Raw genomic sequence first — 19,110 nt, forward strand, 5'->3', positions numbered from 1 at the left:
TTCATTCGATAAATACGAGTGCCTGCTATGTGGCAGGCATTGTTCCAGAGATACTGTGTATTTGCAAATATGTGTGACACAGGGCAGTGGAGACTAGTTTCTATCGTCATGGGAGTAATTACTCTTTAATAGAAGGAGACAAGAAAAAATAAGTATGTTAGTTGTTGATAAGCCCTATGGCAAAAATAAAGCAGAGAAATAGAGGTACTATCTTAAAAAGTTAGAAGCAGACCCTGTGAGAATCTTGAGTCAGGATTGTTACAGATGTTAAAAAAAAAAAAAAAAAAAAGGATTGTTCTAGGTGTGTTCCAGAAAAGGGCAAGAGTCACAGTATTGGAGTGCCATAAGGACAGGAAGAGGAAATTAGAGAGACCAGAGGTAAGGAAGGACAAATTATAGGACTCTAGATCTTATTCTGGGTGAAGTCAGAAGTCATTGGAGAGTATGAGAGGAAGTGTGGTGATCTTACAACTTAAAAGGATCACTCCAGCAGCTGTGTTGAGAAGAATGTGAAGGGCCAACGGTGGGATCACCGAGACTACCTAGTGACTTGATCAGAGGTGTTTGGTGAACAGGGTTGCTGGTGGAATCCAGGTCTATCATATAGAAGTGGCATGGGGCGCCTGGGTGGCGCAGTCGGTTAAGCGTCCGACTTCAGCCAGGTCACGATCTCGCGGTCCGTGAGTTCGAGCCCCGCGTCAGGCTCTGGGCTGACGGCTCGGAGCCTGGAGCCTGTTTCCGATTCTGTGTCTCCCTCTCTCTCTGCCCCTCCCCCGTTCATGCTCTGTCTCTCTCTGTCCCAAAAATAAATAAACGTTGAAAAAAAAAATTAAAAAAAAAAAAAAAAAAAAGAAGTGGCAGACATTGTTGATGGATTGGATTGCAGCTATGTGTGTGAGGGGATTTTTTGGCTCAAGCAATTGGGAGAATTATGATTTACAGAGATAGGGAGACTTGGAGATAAAAAGATTTGGTTTAGAGGAGCTGGAGAGAGGAATCGGAAGTTAAATTAAGTTGGAGATTCCAGTTAGTCATCTGAGTCCAGATGTCAAGTAGGCGTTAGATTTACAAATCTGGAGTTGAAGGGAGAGATCCAAACTGAATATTTGGCGTTTAAGATTTTTTTCATACAGATTTTGCAAAATTCTTGTTATATGTATTATAACAATTTTTAAGATTCGTTTTTGTTGCTGGTATAAAAGTTTTTTTTCATTATACTTTCTGACTACTTTTGCATTTGTTTATATAGGCTATTGACTTTAGCATGTTCATGTTATACTGAGCTGGTTTACTGAATTCTTTTTTTCTTTTAAGTTTAATTATTTATTTTGAGAGAGAGAGAAAGTGAGAATGAATGAGAATCTGCTAACAGCATGGAGCCCAGTGCGGGGCTTGATCCCACGAACCCTAACTAAGATCATGACCAGAGCTACAATCAAAAGTCCAGCACTTAGCCAATTGAGCTACCTAGGCATCCCCTGAATTTACTTATTTATCAAAATATTTAAAAACTGATTTACTAATTTCTCATCTCCTTTGACTTTTCTGTGGATTTTTACCAAACTATCCAATTCTGTGAAAGTACCAGTTTCTTTCATGGTTACATTTGCTTTCCTGTGCCTGAAATGTAAATTACTTCATGTCCCTCCACCCCCACCCCGGTAGTTTCTATTCATTCCCCTAAACTTAACTCATGTTTCAAATCTGTAAAACACTTCTGAGTTCCTAGGAAAGTTTCTCTTCCCATGAGCTTCAGCTGTATCATTTGTATACCTACATTAGAGTAGTCATCAAACTTTGTCATGATTTTGTGTGTATTAATTGGTCCTTTTGGGGTTTGAACTCTTTAGGAGTAGGAATTAGGCCCTATCATCTTTACATCCCCAGTGCTTAGCTGAATCGGCTACATAATTGTCTCTTACAGGACAGTTGTAGGTTGAACACATGAGTACTCAATTCTACATATTAACAATGTTTTGAAATTGGGTAAAATTTTTCTTATATAGATTTTATAAATGTGTTATATATATTGTAACACTTTTAAAAATTCATTCTTGTCACTACTGTAAAAGAAATATTTTCTCAGGTACAATATATCTCCACAATTATACTCTTAAAAATTGAATGCCTATTGTTTTGGAAAACTAATGTACAGTGTAGGAAATTTCTGCTTTTCATGATGTCAAATGCATAAAGGTGCTTGGGCGTCTGAGACTTTAAATTTTGAAAATACTAAATGGCTGGATGTTACATATTTACTTATAAAGAAGCCCTTTCTCTTGTTTGGTTTTTACTTTGGGAAATGGGGAGAGGGAGAAATTAAAATTTATATTTTTCTGAATGGAAAGCAGTAGTAATTCTTCCAAAAGCAATTAAAGACCACATTTTCAAAAGTTTTAATTTGTAGTACTTAAAAATAAGTATGTCATTATTTGTAGTTACTTTCTTTTTATGTTTTTTCAACCCATCAAATCATTGAATTGGCCCATGTGAATGTTTTCAGCATGTCTGCTACCTATTTCTGTTATAAACAGGTTATAAGAGGTTGCCCTAGTGACACTGAAACATATTTGCTAGAGTAATTATTTGTAGAATTTTTCACTGAGGCAGAAATGTATTTTATCAAATAACCAATCACAGTTCATTGTTCATTGCTAAGTGCAGTGGGTAAAATAGCATGCTTCTTTCCTCCAGGGAGTTATAAACGTAGGCAGAGAGATGAAACTGGTACCCAGGGGGGGAAATGGGAAAAATGTCACATTTATGGAATCTGTTGTATATGCTATAGAGAGAGAGACTGTACTTTGAGGGTTTAGGAAAGGGTGGTTTCAGCTAGACTTTGAAGAGTAGGTAGGAGTTATCTGGATAGAGAAGTAGAACACACTAGGTTGGAAACAAATAGAGTGAAAGGCACATAGGTAAGAGCCGTGATGAGGTATAGGAATGAGATACTGATCTCCATCCTGGGACAGCAAGGATTTTTATACTTTATCTAAAGAAAATGTTACACTTTTGCTTTACTGTAATAAACATACATTAATTGAACTTAATGAAAGTGAATATCGAATTTATTATCATGTTTCTTTTTATTACCAATTAATGTAGTCATGTTGTTGAAAACAAGAGAGAGCACCAATTTAAAAAAAAAAAAAGCATAAAAGGGGCCACCTAGGTAGCTCAGTCAGTTAAGTGTCAGACTTCAGTGCAGGTCATGATCTCAAGGTTTCTGAGTTTGAGCCCCGCATGGGGCTCCTGCTGACAGCTAGGAGCCTAGAGCCTGCTTCAGATTGCGTTCTGTCGCTCTGCCTCTCCCTGTCTCTGTCTGTCTGTCTGTCTGTCTGTCTCTCTCTCTGTCTCTCAAAAATAAACAGTAAACTTTTTTTTTTTAATGTTTATTTATTTTTGAGAGAGAGAGAGACAGAGAGAGAGAGAGAGAGAGAGAGACAGAGTGCGAGCAGGGAAGGAGCAGAGAGAGGGAGACACAGAATCTGAAGCAGGCTCCAGGCTCTGAGCTCCAGGCTCAGCACAGAGCCCGATGCTGGACCGGAACCCACAAACCGGGAGATCGTGACCTGAACTGAAGTTGGACACTCAACCACCTGAACCCCCGGCGCCCAACAATAAACATTTTTTTTTTTTTAAGGCAAAGAAAAATCCTTAATTCCATCATGTCTAATAAACCGTTAACATTTTGGTGCTTGTTTCTTCTACATGTGAAAAACATGTACACACACATTTTGTGTTTTTGTTAAATTAGATCATATAGAAAGTTACTAAAATAGATATATTTAGGGTTGTCTGGGTGGCTCAGTCAGTTAAGCATTTGACTCTTGATTTGGGCTCAGGTCATGGTCTTGTGGTTCGTGAGTTCCAGCCCCGCATCAGGCTCTGCACTGATGGTGTGGAGCCTGTTTGGGATTTTCTCTCCCTCCCTCTCTGTCCCTCCCTGCTTGTTTTCTCTGTCTCTCAAAATAAATAAACCTAAAAATAAAATGGATATACTTAATTACTGCGTTTTATTTTTATTTAAGGAGAAAACCAAAAGCCAAGGCACCACTTCCTCCAGCTGAGACCAAATACCTTGATGCCTCTTCAGTTGATGATACTGTAGACTCCTCTGCTTGCATCATGGAACAGAAAGAAAACATGATAGATAAAGACATTGAACTCTCAGTGGTGCTACCTGGAGATATTATCAAATCCACTACTGTTCATGGCAGGTACGATGGAGCAAATGAAAGCAGGAGTTCCCTTTCTTCTTCTGTCGTTGATACCTTCTGTTTTATATGTACTTCTTGATTTTTTTCTTTGACAAAATACTTCATTCATCACCCTATTTAGTTATCTATTAAAAATATGCTAAAAGGTGATAAATTTTTTCCTAATAATATTTTAGTATCAATGTTATGAATTCCACAACCCCCATCAAGTGACTCTTGAAACTTAGAACTATTTTTTTATTACTAATTTAATAAGTTTTCTTTAAAAAAAAAGTTTTTCCCTGAGGAACAATCATTGGTTATATTGATTTTATAAGTTCAACTTACAAAGCAAGCCAATGACCTATAAGGAAATTCTTTCCCTTTCTCTCCAAATTATTGCTTCCTTTTAAAGCTGCTTCTCTGAATCTGATTTTGCAGAGGTTACTAACTACTCTTAAAATGTCATACTCTCTTATTTATCAAAACAGATAAATCTGACTGTAAAATTGTAGGATTTTTTTAGTTCTTTGATTTCATCAATTTACTAAAAATGTGGATAAGTTTAATAGGAATATAAAATTAAACTTTAACCCAGCAAGAAGTGAAAATGTGATTTAGGAGACTGATACTTTTAATACCTGCATAAAAATTGGAAAAATGGAATAAAGCCAAGTGTAATTTTCCATTTCATTTTGAAGTGGAAAGTTACATGAACCGTATACTTGGTCTTGTTCCACCTTTCACCTTCAACTGCCCGTTTGTTATCAGGAGTCCTGTTTTAGAAATCTAAGCTGTTTTGACCTTTGGAGAGAGAGAGAGAGAGAGAGAAAATGTGTGTGTGTGTGTGTGTGTGTGTGTGTGTGTGTGTGTGTGTGTGTAGAACAAAAGAATAAGTAAGCAACCTATAGGGTGTTGCATCCTTACAGTGTGGTTTTGTCTAGAAGAAACTCATTCAAGATAACCTTAATCTTCAGATTTACCATCAAGTTTATGTGTAACTTCACAAATTACTAGAACTGTGTGAAAGTAGAAAAGTTCAGCATTAGCAAACCATACATAATACTGTGTATTAAATTCTCATTAAATTTAAGTAAGTTGCAGTTTGCCATTTATTTTGTATTGAAAGTGGTTTTGGAGATCCCACAATGAATCCTGTTTAGGAGTTTGAGACCCTGTGATTGTCCTTGGGCCTCTAGCTCAGATGCAGGTAATCACTTGGGTTGTGATTCTTTTGAGTAAGGAAGGCATCTTGTAAGTTAGAGACCATGACTATCATCTTCAGTTCTTGACACCCTGGTTTTAAAATAATAATAATAATGGATATGGCTAGGGCTAATGAAGACAGTTCCTTTTATTTTTCCTGAAGTCAAAGTAATTTTTTAAAAAGTCAGTATTTTTCCTAATTCTTCACTGATACTGACAGGTAACAATGGTTTCATCACCAGTACTCCTCAAAATTTCTTCTTGGTCCTTCCAGTCATGCATTTATATCGCCTTCTTCTCTACTCTCAGCTTTCTGAGTTCTTTGGGCTTTTTTTTTTTTTTTAACCTCAATGACTTCAGCATTAGCATCATGGTTTTCCTCTGTCCTGTCGCCCATCATAATTATTTTAGAATTTTTATATGTTTTCTGAGATAACTTTTCTGTTTCCTTAACTCTGGGAAACTAACATCCATAGTCTACTTTCTTTATCTACTAAGAGAGTAGGATCTCATCACTTTTTATTTTTAAATGTTTATTTATTTTTAAGAGAGAGAGAGAGAAAAAGAGAGAAAGAGAGACTGTCAAGCAGATTCTGCACTGTCAGCACAGAGCCCACTGTGGGGCTCAAATTAATGTACCATGAGATCATGACCTGAGCCAAAATCAAGAGTTGGACATTTAACTAACTGAGTCACCCTGGCACCCCTGAATTTCATCACTTTGAAGCTGGTCGTTACTGAGATCTTAGGGTTCCCTCTTTGACACAATCTTTTTGACAATGTGGCTTACATACTTTCTATTTTTTCATTGGATTTGTTCGTCATCCTTTTTGTTAAGGCTAATTTATGACTTTTCTGCAAGTTGATGCATTTTTATTCATATTTATCTTGGATTCTGCACCAATCATTTCTACTACATTTGTACTTAAAAGGATCCTAGATTTTCTTCACCCTTTTGACCTTCCACAATGTTTGCTTCTTAGGTCCCTAAACCTGAGTAATTTTCCATTAATTACCGTTTTGTTTCTGGGTCACCAATTGTTGGAATGCCTCAGTTTTCTTATCTATAAAAATGCTTGATAACTCCATTGTTGTTAGGATTAAATGAAATGGTGTCAGTGCCTGGCACATGTGGAGTCCTCCATTTTCTATTGAGAATTGCTTTCCTTCATCCTGGGCTCTCTCCACTTACCTCTCACCCCTCAAATGCATCTGACTAAAACACCCCTCTCTTTATGGCACTATTTTTGATAAAAGAACACAGGTACAACAATTCAATATCAAATTAAGGAAGTCCAAACTACCAAGTCTGAAGATTGGGACACCTTATTTCTTCTTCTCCACAATTAGGTACGATTTTCCTTCCCTGTTCCCCTTTGAATATCTTAAGCTTCAGCTGCATGACTCTTTTGTTCTACAGATACTCTACTTTTCCACCTCCACACCTTTTTGAATGTTTTTTCATCTGGAGTACCTTACCACCCACATTTTCTCCGTTTGGCTTGTAGCTCAAGTAACACCTTTATTTATGAAGGCTCCCTAATCCTCCCAGAATGAACTGTTACCTCTACCTTCCAGACTCTTCTGACACTTTATTACCATTGATGGTTATCCTATATCCTTCTATGCTATAATTAATATGCATGTCTTCTCTTCTTGAATAAACCACAAGACCCATGCGGGCATCATTACTTCATGGTGCTTAGCAGTTTCTTGCAATATACTAGGCATTTAATAAATACATTAAAATGAAAATGGTCTTCCTAAACTCTTTTATGTACATGGAGGTAGCAACTTAAATGGTACGTTCTGAAGAGACATTTGTTTCGACGGTCCATAGTTACTTTCCTAGGATTTTTTAAATAAAGATAATTTCTCCACATAGAGAACAAGGAAGGTGTGTCCCAAATACTGATTGCTGTTTAAAATTTGTTTAGGGCTGAAAAACTTTCCTATAAGCAGAATTTGTTTCATACCAGTGTTTTCATCAGACATTTTGATTCAGGGACTTTGTTCCTAATAGTTTTATCATTCAGGAATGACTCAGGTTATAGGTGCAGTGACTAATTTTTTAATATTAAGTGTTTGTGATTAAAAGTGGTGGTGTGATTCTGGATATCTTAGTGATTGTAGATATCTTAAGCTACAATTTGGGATATCTTAAGAGTGTAATTTGGAGTATCTTGAATGTTGCAGCTACCATTGGCCCATGGTTAAAAAACAAAACAGTGTTTAACTGTAACAAAAAAATATGCAGATAAATGTTAGCTACCTAAAATGAAGACCCATGACATGGACAACTTAAATTTCTTCCTGGCTTTGTTACTATAAATAGAATAAGGAAAGTTTCAACAAAATAATTCAGGAATTTGGTAGAAGATTAAGGAAGAATAATTTTAAATAAGTTTATATACATAATGTTTTCTTAGAAAATCAGAGTTCCATATGTCACTGTGAACAGTCTCTAATAAAGCTTTTTGAGATGATATTTTCTTAATTTATCTAAATATTCCTTGTGCATGATATTTATTTTGATAGTATTATCTATCAAATATGCATTTCCTTTGAAGAATAATATCAATATTAGACTGGAATAAATATTTAGAAAACTTATATACTTCATTTAACTCTTTAGAAAATATACATATATATTTTCTTTTCCTCAAAATGTCGTCTTGGGGAAGATTTTTAGAAAGTTTCCCTTTGTCTCCTTATACAACTCATACAGAGATATGCTCAGAATGTTCCATTTGCAGGAATGTGAACACATAGCATTATCTTCAGAAGAATGCCTTTATTTGTACATTGATTTTTCACCAAAGAGCTTATTCAGATTAGGGAACACAATAAGGTTGGAGGTGGTAATAGACTTTGTGCTCAGGGGGAAACTAAAAACTTGTCCTGAATTAGGTTGGTAACCTTGCACTGGCTTACCAATCTTTTGGTACTGGAGCTTACTGATAATGCCTCTTTAAAGACCAAAAGTCACCCTTTGTCTGCCATCTTGTCTTTGCGGTCCTTTGCTTACTTTGAGGCTACCTGCGGTGCCAGACTGAAAACCCTTGGGCATTTCTGTGCATCCTGTCATGGATGATTAGATTAAAGGAAGGTGAAATTAAAATGTTTATTGTGGTGTGTGTGTGTGTGTGTGTGTGTGTGCGCGCGCGCGCGCATATATATACCCATAAACATGTATGAGTGTGTGTGTGTGTGTGTGCACGCACACGTGCACATGCATGCAGGCAGAGTAAACAGCCTTCTTCACCAGAGAGAGCAGCTCTGTGCCTTATTAAAAGTAAGCATTAAAGGACACTGCTGTTAGGGACAAGATGCCCAGGGTCTGCCCTCCTCAGAAAATGCTACACTATGCAACAGCACAAGTAGTGGTGTCTACATGTACTTGGGAAAGTTAATTTTTAATGAAAATGAGTTTATGGGCTAAACTGCTATAGACACTACAGAGAATAAGGAAATATGTGAGTATGTTTGCATATCACTCCAGGTCCTTACCTTATAGTCAGGTGTCTGCCTAGAATGTAATTATTCCTCATTAAGTGTTTGTTCCTTTTTTCTCTATTCTCTTTCTCTGGGACACTTTAAAAACAGTTTTCATTTGGGAGATTTGGTAAAAGATTGACATCAATCCTCTTTTTTAGCCTGTGGAGAGAGCATTGTACAGCTAGACTAGCACAGTGTCTCTTCTTCAAAAGAGAATCAACACCATTTATAAAGAAGATATTGCTTTCTTTTATGCTCCTGCCATAAATAGAAATTTGTTTTGATTTGAGCAAATCTGAGAATGCCATAAATGAAAACACAAATAAAGAAAGCATAGAACTTGAAGTTAGAAATCCTGGGCCCTATAGTTGATTCTGTAACTTGCTATGTAACCTCCAGCAAGTTGCCTCATCTCTCTGGCCTTTGCCTATAAAATGGCCCAGAGACATGTTGCACATGATTTGTGACCTAATTTGCCTGTCCAGCAGCACCAGTTTATAGCAGAGTCGAGAGTAAGCCCCGCAGCTTTGACGGGGGCACTAGTTGGGTCAGAGAACTAGCTCAGAAACAGTTGACATGGACTACAGTGCCACCTATTGGAAAAAGTAGACTATGAAAAATGACAAGATAATAACTGCATTAATGTGGGTCAATTTTGTTTTTAAAAAAATCAGTAATACAACAGTATGGATCTCAGAAGAGTTTCAAAATTTCATATCACATTTACATTTATTGAAAAGTGTAAAATAATGACAAATGTATAGTATATATATAATAGGCAAATAGATTTCAAAAACACACTGCTGAAAATCTATTCCATGGCACAAATCATGTTGAACTCTAAGAATGCTTAAATTTTAGTGTAGATACTTATTCAATTGTGGATGCTTAAAATAAAAGTTGGAATTTTAACTTAAATTATTTAAGTAGAACAGCACTTTTTGAGTTTTTATTGGTGAGACTGAAGAATCCTGTAATCTGGGCTCCAATATTGCCCTCCACAGCTCTGAGCCAGGGAGTGCATAAGCCTCTACTGGTTGATTGCTGTCCTGGTTGGAAAAAGGTGACAGAATACTCACAAATGTCCTCTGAGTTCATTCCTAGGGGAGCTACTCTCCTCTCTTTACTTTCTGGGCATCTACACCTTATAACAATGACTCTTGTTAATTTTCTTTTTGATTTTTTATGACTACAAATGCAATAGTTGGACACTATAAAGTAGGAAAATGCAGATAAGCTAAAAAAATTAAAACATCATGTCATTATTAAACAGGCAGTTTACGTATATTAACATTATAGTATATAACCTTTTATTCATACATATACACAGACACACACAAATGTATACATTACCTATATAGGCACTTCTTTTGTTTTTTCCCCAATATGGCAATATGGTATCATATTGCACATGCTATCTTATTAACCTACCTTTAAGTTAATGATTTCTCACTTTTGTGTCCATAAAATTTTATCTTTTGTCCATATTTGCATCGCCCCAATTGCAATGAGATATATTTATAGTACTTCATTTTTTTAAAAATCAGGGGTGTGTGTATGTGTTTAATAGATATGTTATTAAATCGCAGTTTTTATGAAGGTAATTATGATTAGTTCTGAATGTAACATCCAAGGTAAATGACCAAGTAGAGTTTAGCCTAAAGTGGTGAATTTCAAAAATTTTTTATCTGTTTTTTTTAATCATTTGATGTAAGAACTTTTGTCAGTTTAATACTAATCTAATCTAAGGTTTTATTGTCTTAAAATCTTAATTCTGTGTTACTTTCTTCTAAATGTTTTCTATAGCCTAATTCAGTCAGCATTCTCAACTTTGAGATTAGGTTTATTTGTTTTATGTACCTCATCTACTCCATTTCATGCACATAGGAATAGAGATCATTACTTCATTCCTGAATTCATTATTGAGCTAGGTGGGTTAGCATAAGATAAATAAACATTAGTAATAACGAAGAGTGTTCTAAAAATTTCCATACTATCATTAATCTAATTGGGTTGTTAGTACGCATTTGTAAGGGGCAGCTAGAATCTATTCAACTCAACTCAGTTTTGAGAATGCATTGAAAATGGTATTAGATAGTAGGGCAGATTTAAAGAATCATAATAAAGGGGCACCTGGGTGGCTCAGTCGGTTTAGCCTCTGACTTCGGCTCAGGTCATGATCTCATGGTTCATGGGTTCGAGCCCCACATCGGGCTCTGTGCTGACAATTCAGAGCTTGGAGCTTGCCTGCTTCAGATTCTGTTTCTCCGTCTCTCTCTGCCCCTCCCCTACTCATGCTCTGTCTCTCTTTCTCTCTCTCAACAATAAATAAACATCAAAAAAAATTTTTTTTAATTTAAAGGATCATAATAAGGAAGAATCTTATTCATAGAATTCAACCCCTGTCAGATACTTTGAAATCTGTCTATTCATAAAAAGTCCTTACATCATGCATCTTCATTTTCTATGACAGTCCCTGTTTGTACCTATTATCCCAGATTAATTACTAATAGTGCCCCCTTTTGCTCTCAGATGTCTCAGATTGGATGATAAATTACATAGCCACCCTATTGGTAAGTGACTTTGTTTAAACACTTCCAGGGGTTGGAAATTCACTGAGGAAGTTATTGGACATCGTGCTGATCTGAGAGCTCTTTGTTAAATCATGACTCTCATTTTTGATATCCAGTTGTACTTTGAAACACAAAAATGGAGGGCTCGTCTTAGCTAGCAGGTGGCAAAACTAGGACAAGATTACCTCTAATAGGTGTCATGAATGCAGAAAGAGTCACCATAGTATTTAGGGGGTGATTTAGTGATGTCATCATTCTTTGAAATAAAAGTACAACAGATAGCAGTTAGCCTGTTCCACACCATCCACCCCACCTTGAATCCTGATTTATGGTTATTGAGAGGCTAAAATGTAGCTCCATTAGGACTCAGGAAATTCTAATTTTGACTGCACCTTCATTCTGTATATGTTCTTTGTAATCTGGTCATGTAACTTTTCTAACTTCAGCTTTTTCATTCATGAAGTAAGAGTAGCTTTTGTGGTGGTTATGAGCTCAAATGAGATAATAGATATAAAATTCATACAAGGGGTTTTTTATTTCTAAAGGAAGTAGGGAATTTCATAGGGATTTCTCCATTTTATTTTTTTTTTATTTTTTATTTTTTTTAAATTTTTTTTTTTTCAACGTTTATTTATTTTTGGGACAGAGAGACACAGAGCATGAACAGGGGAGGGGCAGAGAGAGAGAGGGAGACACAGAATCGGAGACAGGCTCCAGGCTCCGAGCCATCAGCCCAGAGCCCGACGCGGGGCTCGAACTCGGACCGCGAGATCGTGACCTGGCTGAAGTCGGACGCTTAACCGACTGCGCCACCCAGGCGCCCCGGGATTTCTCCATTTTAAAGAAGAAATAAGAGTTTTTAGAGAGTCTTAAAAAATATCTGCCCTCCAGAAAATTACTTTACAAGAGGAAAAAAACCTATAAATGGTAATACACAGTAGACTCTTAAATAATATAATAAACCCAAATTCCAAGTGATAGGGGGGTATAGAGGAGGATGATACTATTTCTTATTTGAGAAAGTGATGACCAAGGTCAGCTAGTCCTTTTCTACTTTTAATCATTTGGCTCAGGTTTCAGGTGGCCTGTTGGCATGTGCTCCTGCTTTAGCAAACATGGACACAAGTCTTTTCCTGTGGTGATTCTAGGGTAGAACCTGTTAGCCAATTGCTGTTTGGTACATCAACTTGGGATAGCTATCCTCAAAACAAAATTGTTGTTTTGCTAGAAGTAATTTGACTTCTAGGTGGATAACTCTAAACTATACTCAAGAGATGAGTTCTGTTTTCTGTGGTGCATTTCGGGACTAGATATTCCCCAAAGTAGCCCCATTGCATGCAGAGACTGTAAGGCTCCTCTTTGATAGAGTTAAGACAGTAACTCTCACGCTTAAAATTGGCTTGGTCAGGGCCATGTCTTCTATGTTTTTAGTGCCAAATGCTGAGGCTTCAGTGAAATATAAGAAGCATTTGAACAGGTTTGAGGTTATTTTTGGAAACGGTCTTAACCCAACCTAATGCCATAATCTCACCTCTGTGTAAAGATGTCTTGACTTTAGATACAACAAGGTTACTAGTCAAGTTTCTTAATTAAGAAAAAAATCCAGCTTTCATACCTCTGTGTATGTGTTTTTAAAGCATATGAATCTCATTTCAACAACTTTGCCTTTTCATGCATCTGATACTGTGCAGAGAACTCAGTTGTATATTGTCTAATGTGTTTGAGATACCAGAATTCCCTAAGAGATAAATAATCACAGTTCCTATAAATTCCTCATTCAGTGACACTGACCTCACTGTGTACTGATATTGTATTAGGTACTGGGAATAAACATTGCTAAGAGAGGGTCTTGCAAGAAAGGAGTGCATATGTAGGTATAAGTGGAACCCACATAACATCTTGAGCCCATCCTCCTCCTTCAGATCAAGATAAGATTGGCCTGAACCCTTGTCCTAGATCTTGTGGAAAGTTCAATCCCCTTCATAATATTATTATGGATTCCCAAGGGTTAATGTTCTTGGAGCCTTCTCCCCTGGCTCTGACTATATATCTTATTTTTGGATTTTTTTTTTTTAATGTTTATACCTTTTGAAATTTCCTTTCTTTTCTTGATTTAACATGTTCCTGTAAGCACCAGGACCTTAATGTATCATATAGCAAATCATTTAAATTAACAATTTAGGCCTCCTGTTGGGTCCTTTTAGCAACCCTCCCACGTTCAAGTGTTCCTGCCATCCTGGCCTCTTTCTACTGCTTAACTCGTTTTCCTGTCTTTTGTGTCTTCTTACCCTTTTGGTCTGGCATCGGCTTTAATCCTGTCAACACTTTACAAAATATATCTGAAATCTGACTAGTCCAAGCCACCATCTCCCCCTAAATTTTTGCAGTGGCTTTGTAACTGCTTCCCCAGGCTATTGTGAATACAACAATCAGCATATAATCCCTTTAGATGTAAGGTAGACCTCATCACTCCTCAGAACTCCAGTGGTTTTTTTTCTCACTTGGTAAAGTCCCAAGTCACTCTGATTTCAGTCTACCTTGTTCACCCCAGCACACTGCTTTCTGTTTTTCCTTAAACTTGTGGAGCACACTATTGCCCCCAGGCCTTTGCAGCTTGTCTAACTCTGCCTGGAATTTTCTTTCCCCAGATAGCCCATTCCATTCAGGTCTCTGTTCTAATGTCTTTTTTTGTCTTTTTTTTTTTTCATTTAGAACATTTCCTAACCTCCTTTGTTATCTTATTTTTCATCATAACATTTATTATTATCTGTTATACTGTATATTCTCCTTGTTTCTTTAGCCTCTTTAGATTGCTGGTTCGGAAACTAGCATATGCAGGAGAATTGGCTGGAGTGTTTGTCAAAGCACACACTTCCAGAGTTTCTGATTCACTAATCTGGACTGGGGCTTGAGAATTTGTGTTTCTTTTTTTTTTTTTTTTTTTTTTTTAATTTTTTTTTCTACGTTTTATTTATTTTTGGGACAGAGAGAGATAGAGCATGAACAGGGGAGGGGCAGAGAGAGAGAGGGAGACACAGAATCCGAAACAGGCTCCAGGCTCTGAGCCATCAGCCCAGAGCCCGACGCGGGGCTCAAACTCCCGGACCGCAAGATCGTGACCTGGCTGAAGTCGGACGCTTAACCGACTGCGCCACCCAGGCACCCCGAGAATTTGTGTTTCTAACAAGGTCCTAGAAATACTGATGCTGCTGGCCCAGGCATGACACTTTAAGAACCGACATACCAGAACTACTATGGCCCATACAGTGGCCACCCACTACCTGTGGTCATTTAAGCTGGGTTTAAATGAAAATTTTAGTTTGTTAGCCCACTGTGTCAGTGTATTTCAAGCGCCTACTAGCCGCGTATGGGTGAGTGGTCACTGTATTGGACAGCAGAGATGTAGAAAATTTCCATGTTGGAGAACAGTTGAACAGTACTGATCTAGAACATAAGCTACATGGAGATGGATTTCTTTTCTGTCACCTCCCCTCGCCCAGAGTAATATCCCCATATTTATATATCTGTCCACGTGGCATTTACTTTAGTGCAAGGCATAAAACGGGTATATAACTTTTTTTTTTTAATCAGATGGCTAGTCTTTTTTCCCAAATACCATTTGTTGAAAATTCAGTTCTTTCCCCCCAAATTTGGAATACCATTATCATATGCAGTCTTAAATTCCCTTCTGCATTTGCATCTGTTATAGAACTTTCTGGTCTGTTGCATTTTTATCCGTCTGGAAATAGGAATATTTTCAAGACAAAATTGGCTCCTGGAATTCTTGAATAAAGAATTAAATGGAATTCTAGAATGAGAGAATAGTGATAAAGAAGTTCTGAGATTTTTAGTTGCCTTTCAAAGACATTTTTATTAGAAAATATTTAGGCAGTGTTCAGTTTAAAAGTCATGACATAGATCTAGTTAGCATGCAGCCTTTTTGCCATGAAATCTGATATAGTGTGCAAAGATTGTAGATGACCAAACTGAGGGAATAGGCCATTATTATAATATTCTTGGCCCATTATGTGCTTCATTTATTAAATTAGAAAACTAATGTCACAGATAAAAATACAATACTTTATTAAGTCATATTAGCAAGGTTAAATAAGTGTATATAAAAAGTATTAAATTCTTACCTTTTAAAAATGGAAAATATAGTTTTCCTTAAATGTTTATATTTTTGTACATAGGATGAAAATGGTGGCACTAATAAATATTTTTATCTTGTTAACTTTTGCATATTTCTGGAAGAGATTCTAAAGAACTGTACATTTAAGAAGTAAAAAAATGTTTAAATTATAAGCTTCAGTGTTTTTGCATTTGTTACATGGCACATTTATATATACAGAGAGAAATATAATCTGAACATATGATCATTTATTCATAGACAGTAGTGGACAGCTCTCCATTTTGGTTGAATGTGAAATTTCGTTTCTCTCCCAGCTTTACTGGAATTATATTGTATTTACCTAGACATTACCTGATCCTTTTTAACTTTATTTACTATCAGGGAAAGGAGATACCGTTTCCAAGTCAAGAATAGGTATGTAGCATTAAATTGCTCTCAAGATAGTAGTATGTTACCAAAAAATAAACTTGAATAATACCATTAGCTAGTCTTCCTGTGGATGAAATTTAATATATCCTACTCATTGCCAAAATTTGGGCAATTATAGACAAATTTATATATGGAATATATATTTATATATTCTATATATATTAGATAGCTCAAGAGGACATAAAATTCCTAAGTTTATTATTGTGGAATCACCTAATAAAGGCCTAGGGAACATATTTTAAGGACTGAAACATATTCCAGAGAACATTTTTTTTTTTTAATTTAGGGAGAGACTTAGAGTTTTTATTCATTTTCTTTATATATGTATAGTGGGGTGCTACTTGTATATGGGAAAGGAAAAGGGATGTGAACGATTGGGCAATAGCCACAGGAGGTAAGGGTGAGGTAGGGGAATGAACACAGGAGATGGTTTGAGAATCTATGTAAAATGTTTAACCTCAAGACCACACATTGCAGACAACTAACCCTCTTCCAGGAGGAGACTGCCTCTGTGGAAAAACTGAAGGAGAGTGGAGATGAGGTGCATATGAAAACAGATGTACAAAATTTAAAATGTCAGACTGAATGGTGAGACTCCTAGCCTCATTTCCCTGTCAAGTTCTTGAAAGCCAGTACCCAGGTTCATATCTAGTCAAGAAATTGGAGAGCTTTTTATTGACATTTATATTTCCCCATGGAAAAAAAAAATAATTGGCCACCTAATTACCATCAAATGAAGCCCATCAACCTATACCTAATCCATGAAAATAGGCCTTTACAGAGTGTTTTAGTGCCTCAGTCTTCAATATGAACTAACAGCTTAAGATCCTCCAGACATTTGAGGAAATCACATAATACAAAAGATCTTCAGTATTCTTTCCTTGAGGGCTGCTAATTAAGAAAGACTCAGAGACCACATTGTTCTATTGTTGGTGTGAATGGAAACACAATCTGTGTTAACAACTGGAGTCTGTGGTAAGGGAAGCAAAAACTTGGGAGGTGTCTTTGCTGTCAAATTGGATGTGCAGTTTCCTATAGAAGCAGGTTTTATATTACCAGTAATATGTAACACTTAATCACCATTTGAAATTATGCATTTACGTGCTTACTTTCTAATTGTTTCAGCACAAGTGCCCATAACATTTTTCTGTCAAGGGCCAGGTAGGAAATATGTTAGGCTTTGTGGGCCATCTGTTTCTATAACATCAACTCAAATCTGACTTTGTAACACACAAGCAGCCCTAGATATTATGTAAACAAGTGAGCATGGTTGTGTTCCAATAAAATTTTATTTACAAAAATAGTCTGTGGGCCCACTTTGACCTGCAGACTATAGTTTGCTGACACTTTGTCTAGTCTATTTAGTAGTGTAGATCTGTGAGAGCAGATATACTGTTAACACTTGTATTGTGTCTCCAGGGCCTAGAATATATTAAATATTATTTGAATGAATTAAGAAATCTGTACTATACACTTCTTTAGAATTTTGTGGGCTTCTTCATGTAGATACTCATTGTGCTTTCTAAAGCCCAAAGGGTGGTGGTAGTGGTCCGTCCTTCCTTCCTACCATCCTTCCTTCCATCCTTTGTTCCTTCCTTCCTTCCCTCCCTCCCTCCTTCCTCCTTGCTTCTTTCCTTCCTTCTTTCCTTCCTTCTTTCCTTCCTTCTTTCCTTCCTTCTTTCCTTCCTTCTTTCCTTCCTTCTTTCCTTCCTTCCTTCCTTCCTTCCTTCCTTCCTTCCTTCCTTCCTTCCTTCCTTCCTTCCTAAGTGAGCTCTTTGTGCAACATGGGGCTTGAAGTCATGACCCCAAATCAGTAGTCACATGCTTTACTCACTGAGACAGCCAGGCACCCTGGGGTGGTTGTGGTTCCTAATGCTTCGTTTTTATGAGCTCTTTGGAGCACAACCAGTTCATAAGCAAAAGACTGCTGGTATTCAAAATAATATTGTGAAGGAGCATCTAGCAAGGTACTCTTGGGTAAGGAAAGGATTTCTCTTCTCTTAAAATGTATAATATGATGACAACTTAGCAGATAAAAAATATACGTAATTTTTAAAAAAAAATTTTTTTTTTCAACGTTTATTTATTTTTGGGACAGAGAGAGACAGAGCATGAACGGGCGAGGGGCAGAGAGAGAGGGAGACACAGAATCCGAAACAGGCTCCAGGCTCTGAGCCATCAGCCCAGAGCCCGACGCGGGGCTCGAACTCACGGACCGCAAGATCGTGACCTGGCTGAAGTCGGATGCTTAACTGACTGCGCCACCCAGGCGCCCCCCAAAAAAAATATACGTCATTTTTAAACCAGCACTAGGACCCAAGCTCTCTTGAATATTAATCAGGATTTTTTTAACTATTATAATTTTGTCCACTTAAATATCTTATAGTTAGAGAGATGCTTGGAGTCCAGGCATACACTTCCTGCAGGTATACACCTCCTCCAGGTACACACCTCCTGCAGTGGGGGAAAAAAAGTTCCTTTCACACATACTCTTTTATAGCCTTGTTTTATCTACTGAAAACAAGGCCCTAAGAAAAATACTAGGGATAATAATAACTTTAACATTTAATGAAATTGTTTTATGGACTTATGAGATCAGTATTATTTTTGTTTTACAGTAAACCTATGATGGACTTGTTGATATTCCTCTGTGCACAGTATCACTTAAACCCATCAAGTTACACAATTGATCTGCAGTCAGCTGAAAATAACCCCATTAAATTTAAGCCAAACACACCAATAGGAATGTTGGAGGTGGAGAAAGTCATTTTAAAGCCAAAAGTTTTGGATAAGAAAAAACCTACACCTATAATACCAGAGGTAAGAACATCACTGTAGATTTTGATGTCTTCTGGCAAAAATACTAAATTGATTTTTCAGTCATTAACTGAAGGTTGTATTTATTTCAAATGAAATAAAAATGGACTTTCTGTTTAAATTTGATGTGAGCATGGCTATCTTGTTTGCCTAGGCCACTTTATTTAGGATTCATTTAGTTATTGATCGTTGGATTAACTAGAATTTGAGGAATACTTTAGATTTTAGATGCTCTAAGGTGATCTCTAGAACCATA

The 19,110-nt window shown here is 36.8% G+C and overlaps 1 protein-coding gene across 13 annotated transcripts in view; it reads left to right on the forward strand.

Moving 5' to 3' along the window:
• Positions 1–19,110, forward strand: part of COBLL1 (cordon-bleu WH2 repeat protein like 1) — a 171,782-nt gene that overhangs the window by 101,613 nt on the left and 51,059 nt on the right. For 12 of the 13 annotated variants that reach the window (XM_047869124.1, XM_047869131.1, XM_047869125.1 and 9 more), the window contains 2 exons: positions 4,032–4,220; positions 18,656–18,857. In XM_047869124.1, the coding sequence (XP_047725080.1) occupies positions 4,032–4,220; positions 18,656–18,857 (391 nt within the window). Of the gene's footprint in view, positions 1–4,031; positions 4,221–11,455; positions 11,477–18,655; positions 18,858–19,110 lie in introns of those variants that run through there. The other variant, XM_047869136.1, reaches the window with a different exon arrangement.

The sequence above is a fragment of the Prionailurus viverrinus genome, chromosome C1 (assembly GCF_022837055.1).
Source record: "Prionailurus viverrinus isolate Anna chromosome C1, UM_Priviv_1.0, whole genome shotgun sequence".
Classification (NCBI taxonomy): domain Eukaryota; kingdom Metazoa; phylum Chordata; class Mammalia; order Carnivora; family Felidae; genus Prionailurus; species Prionailurus viverrinus.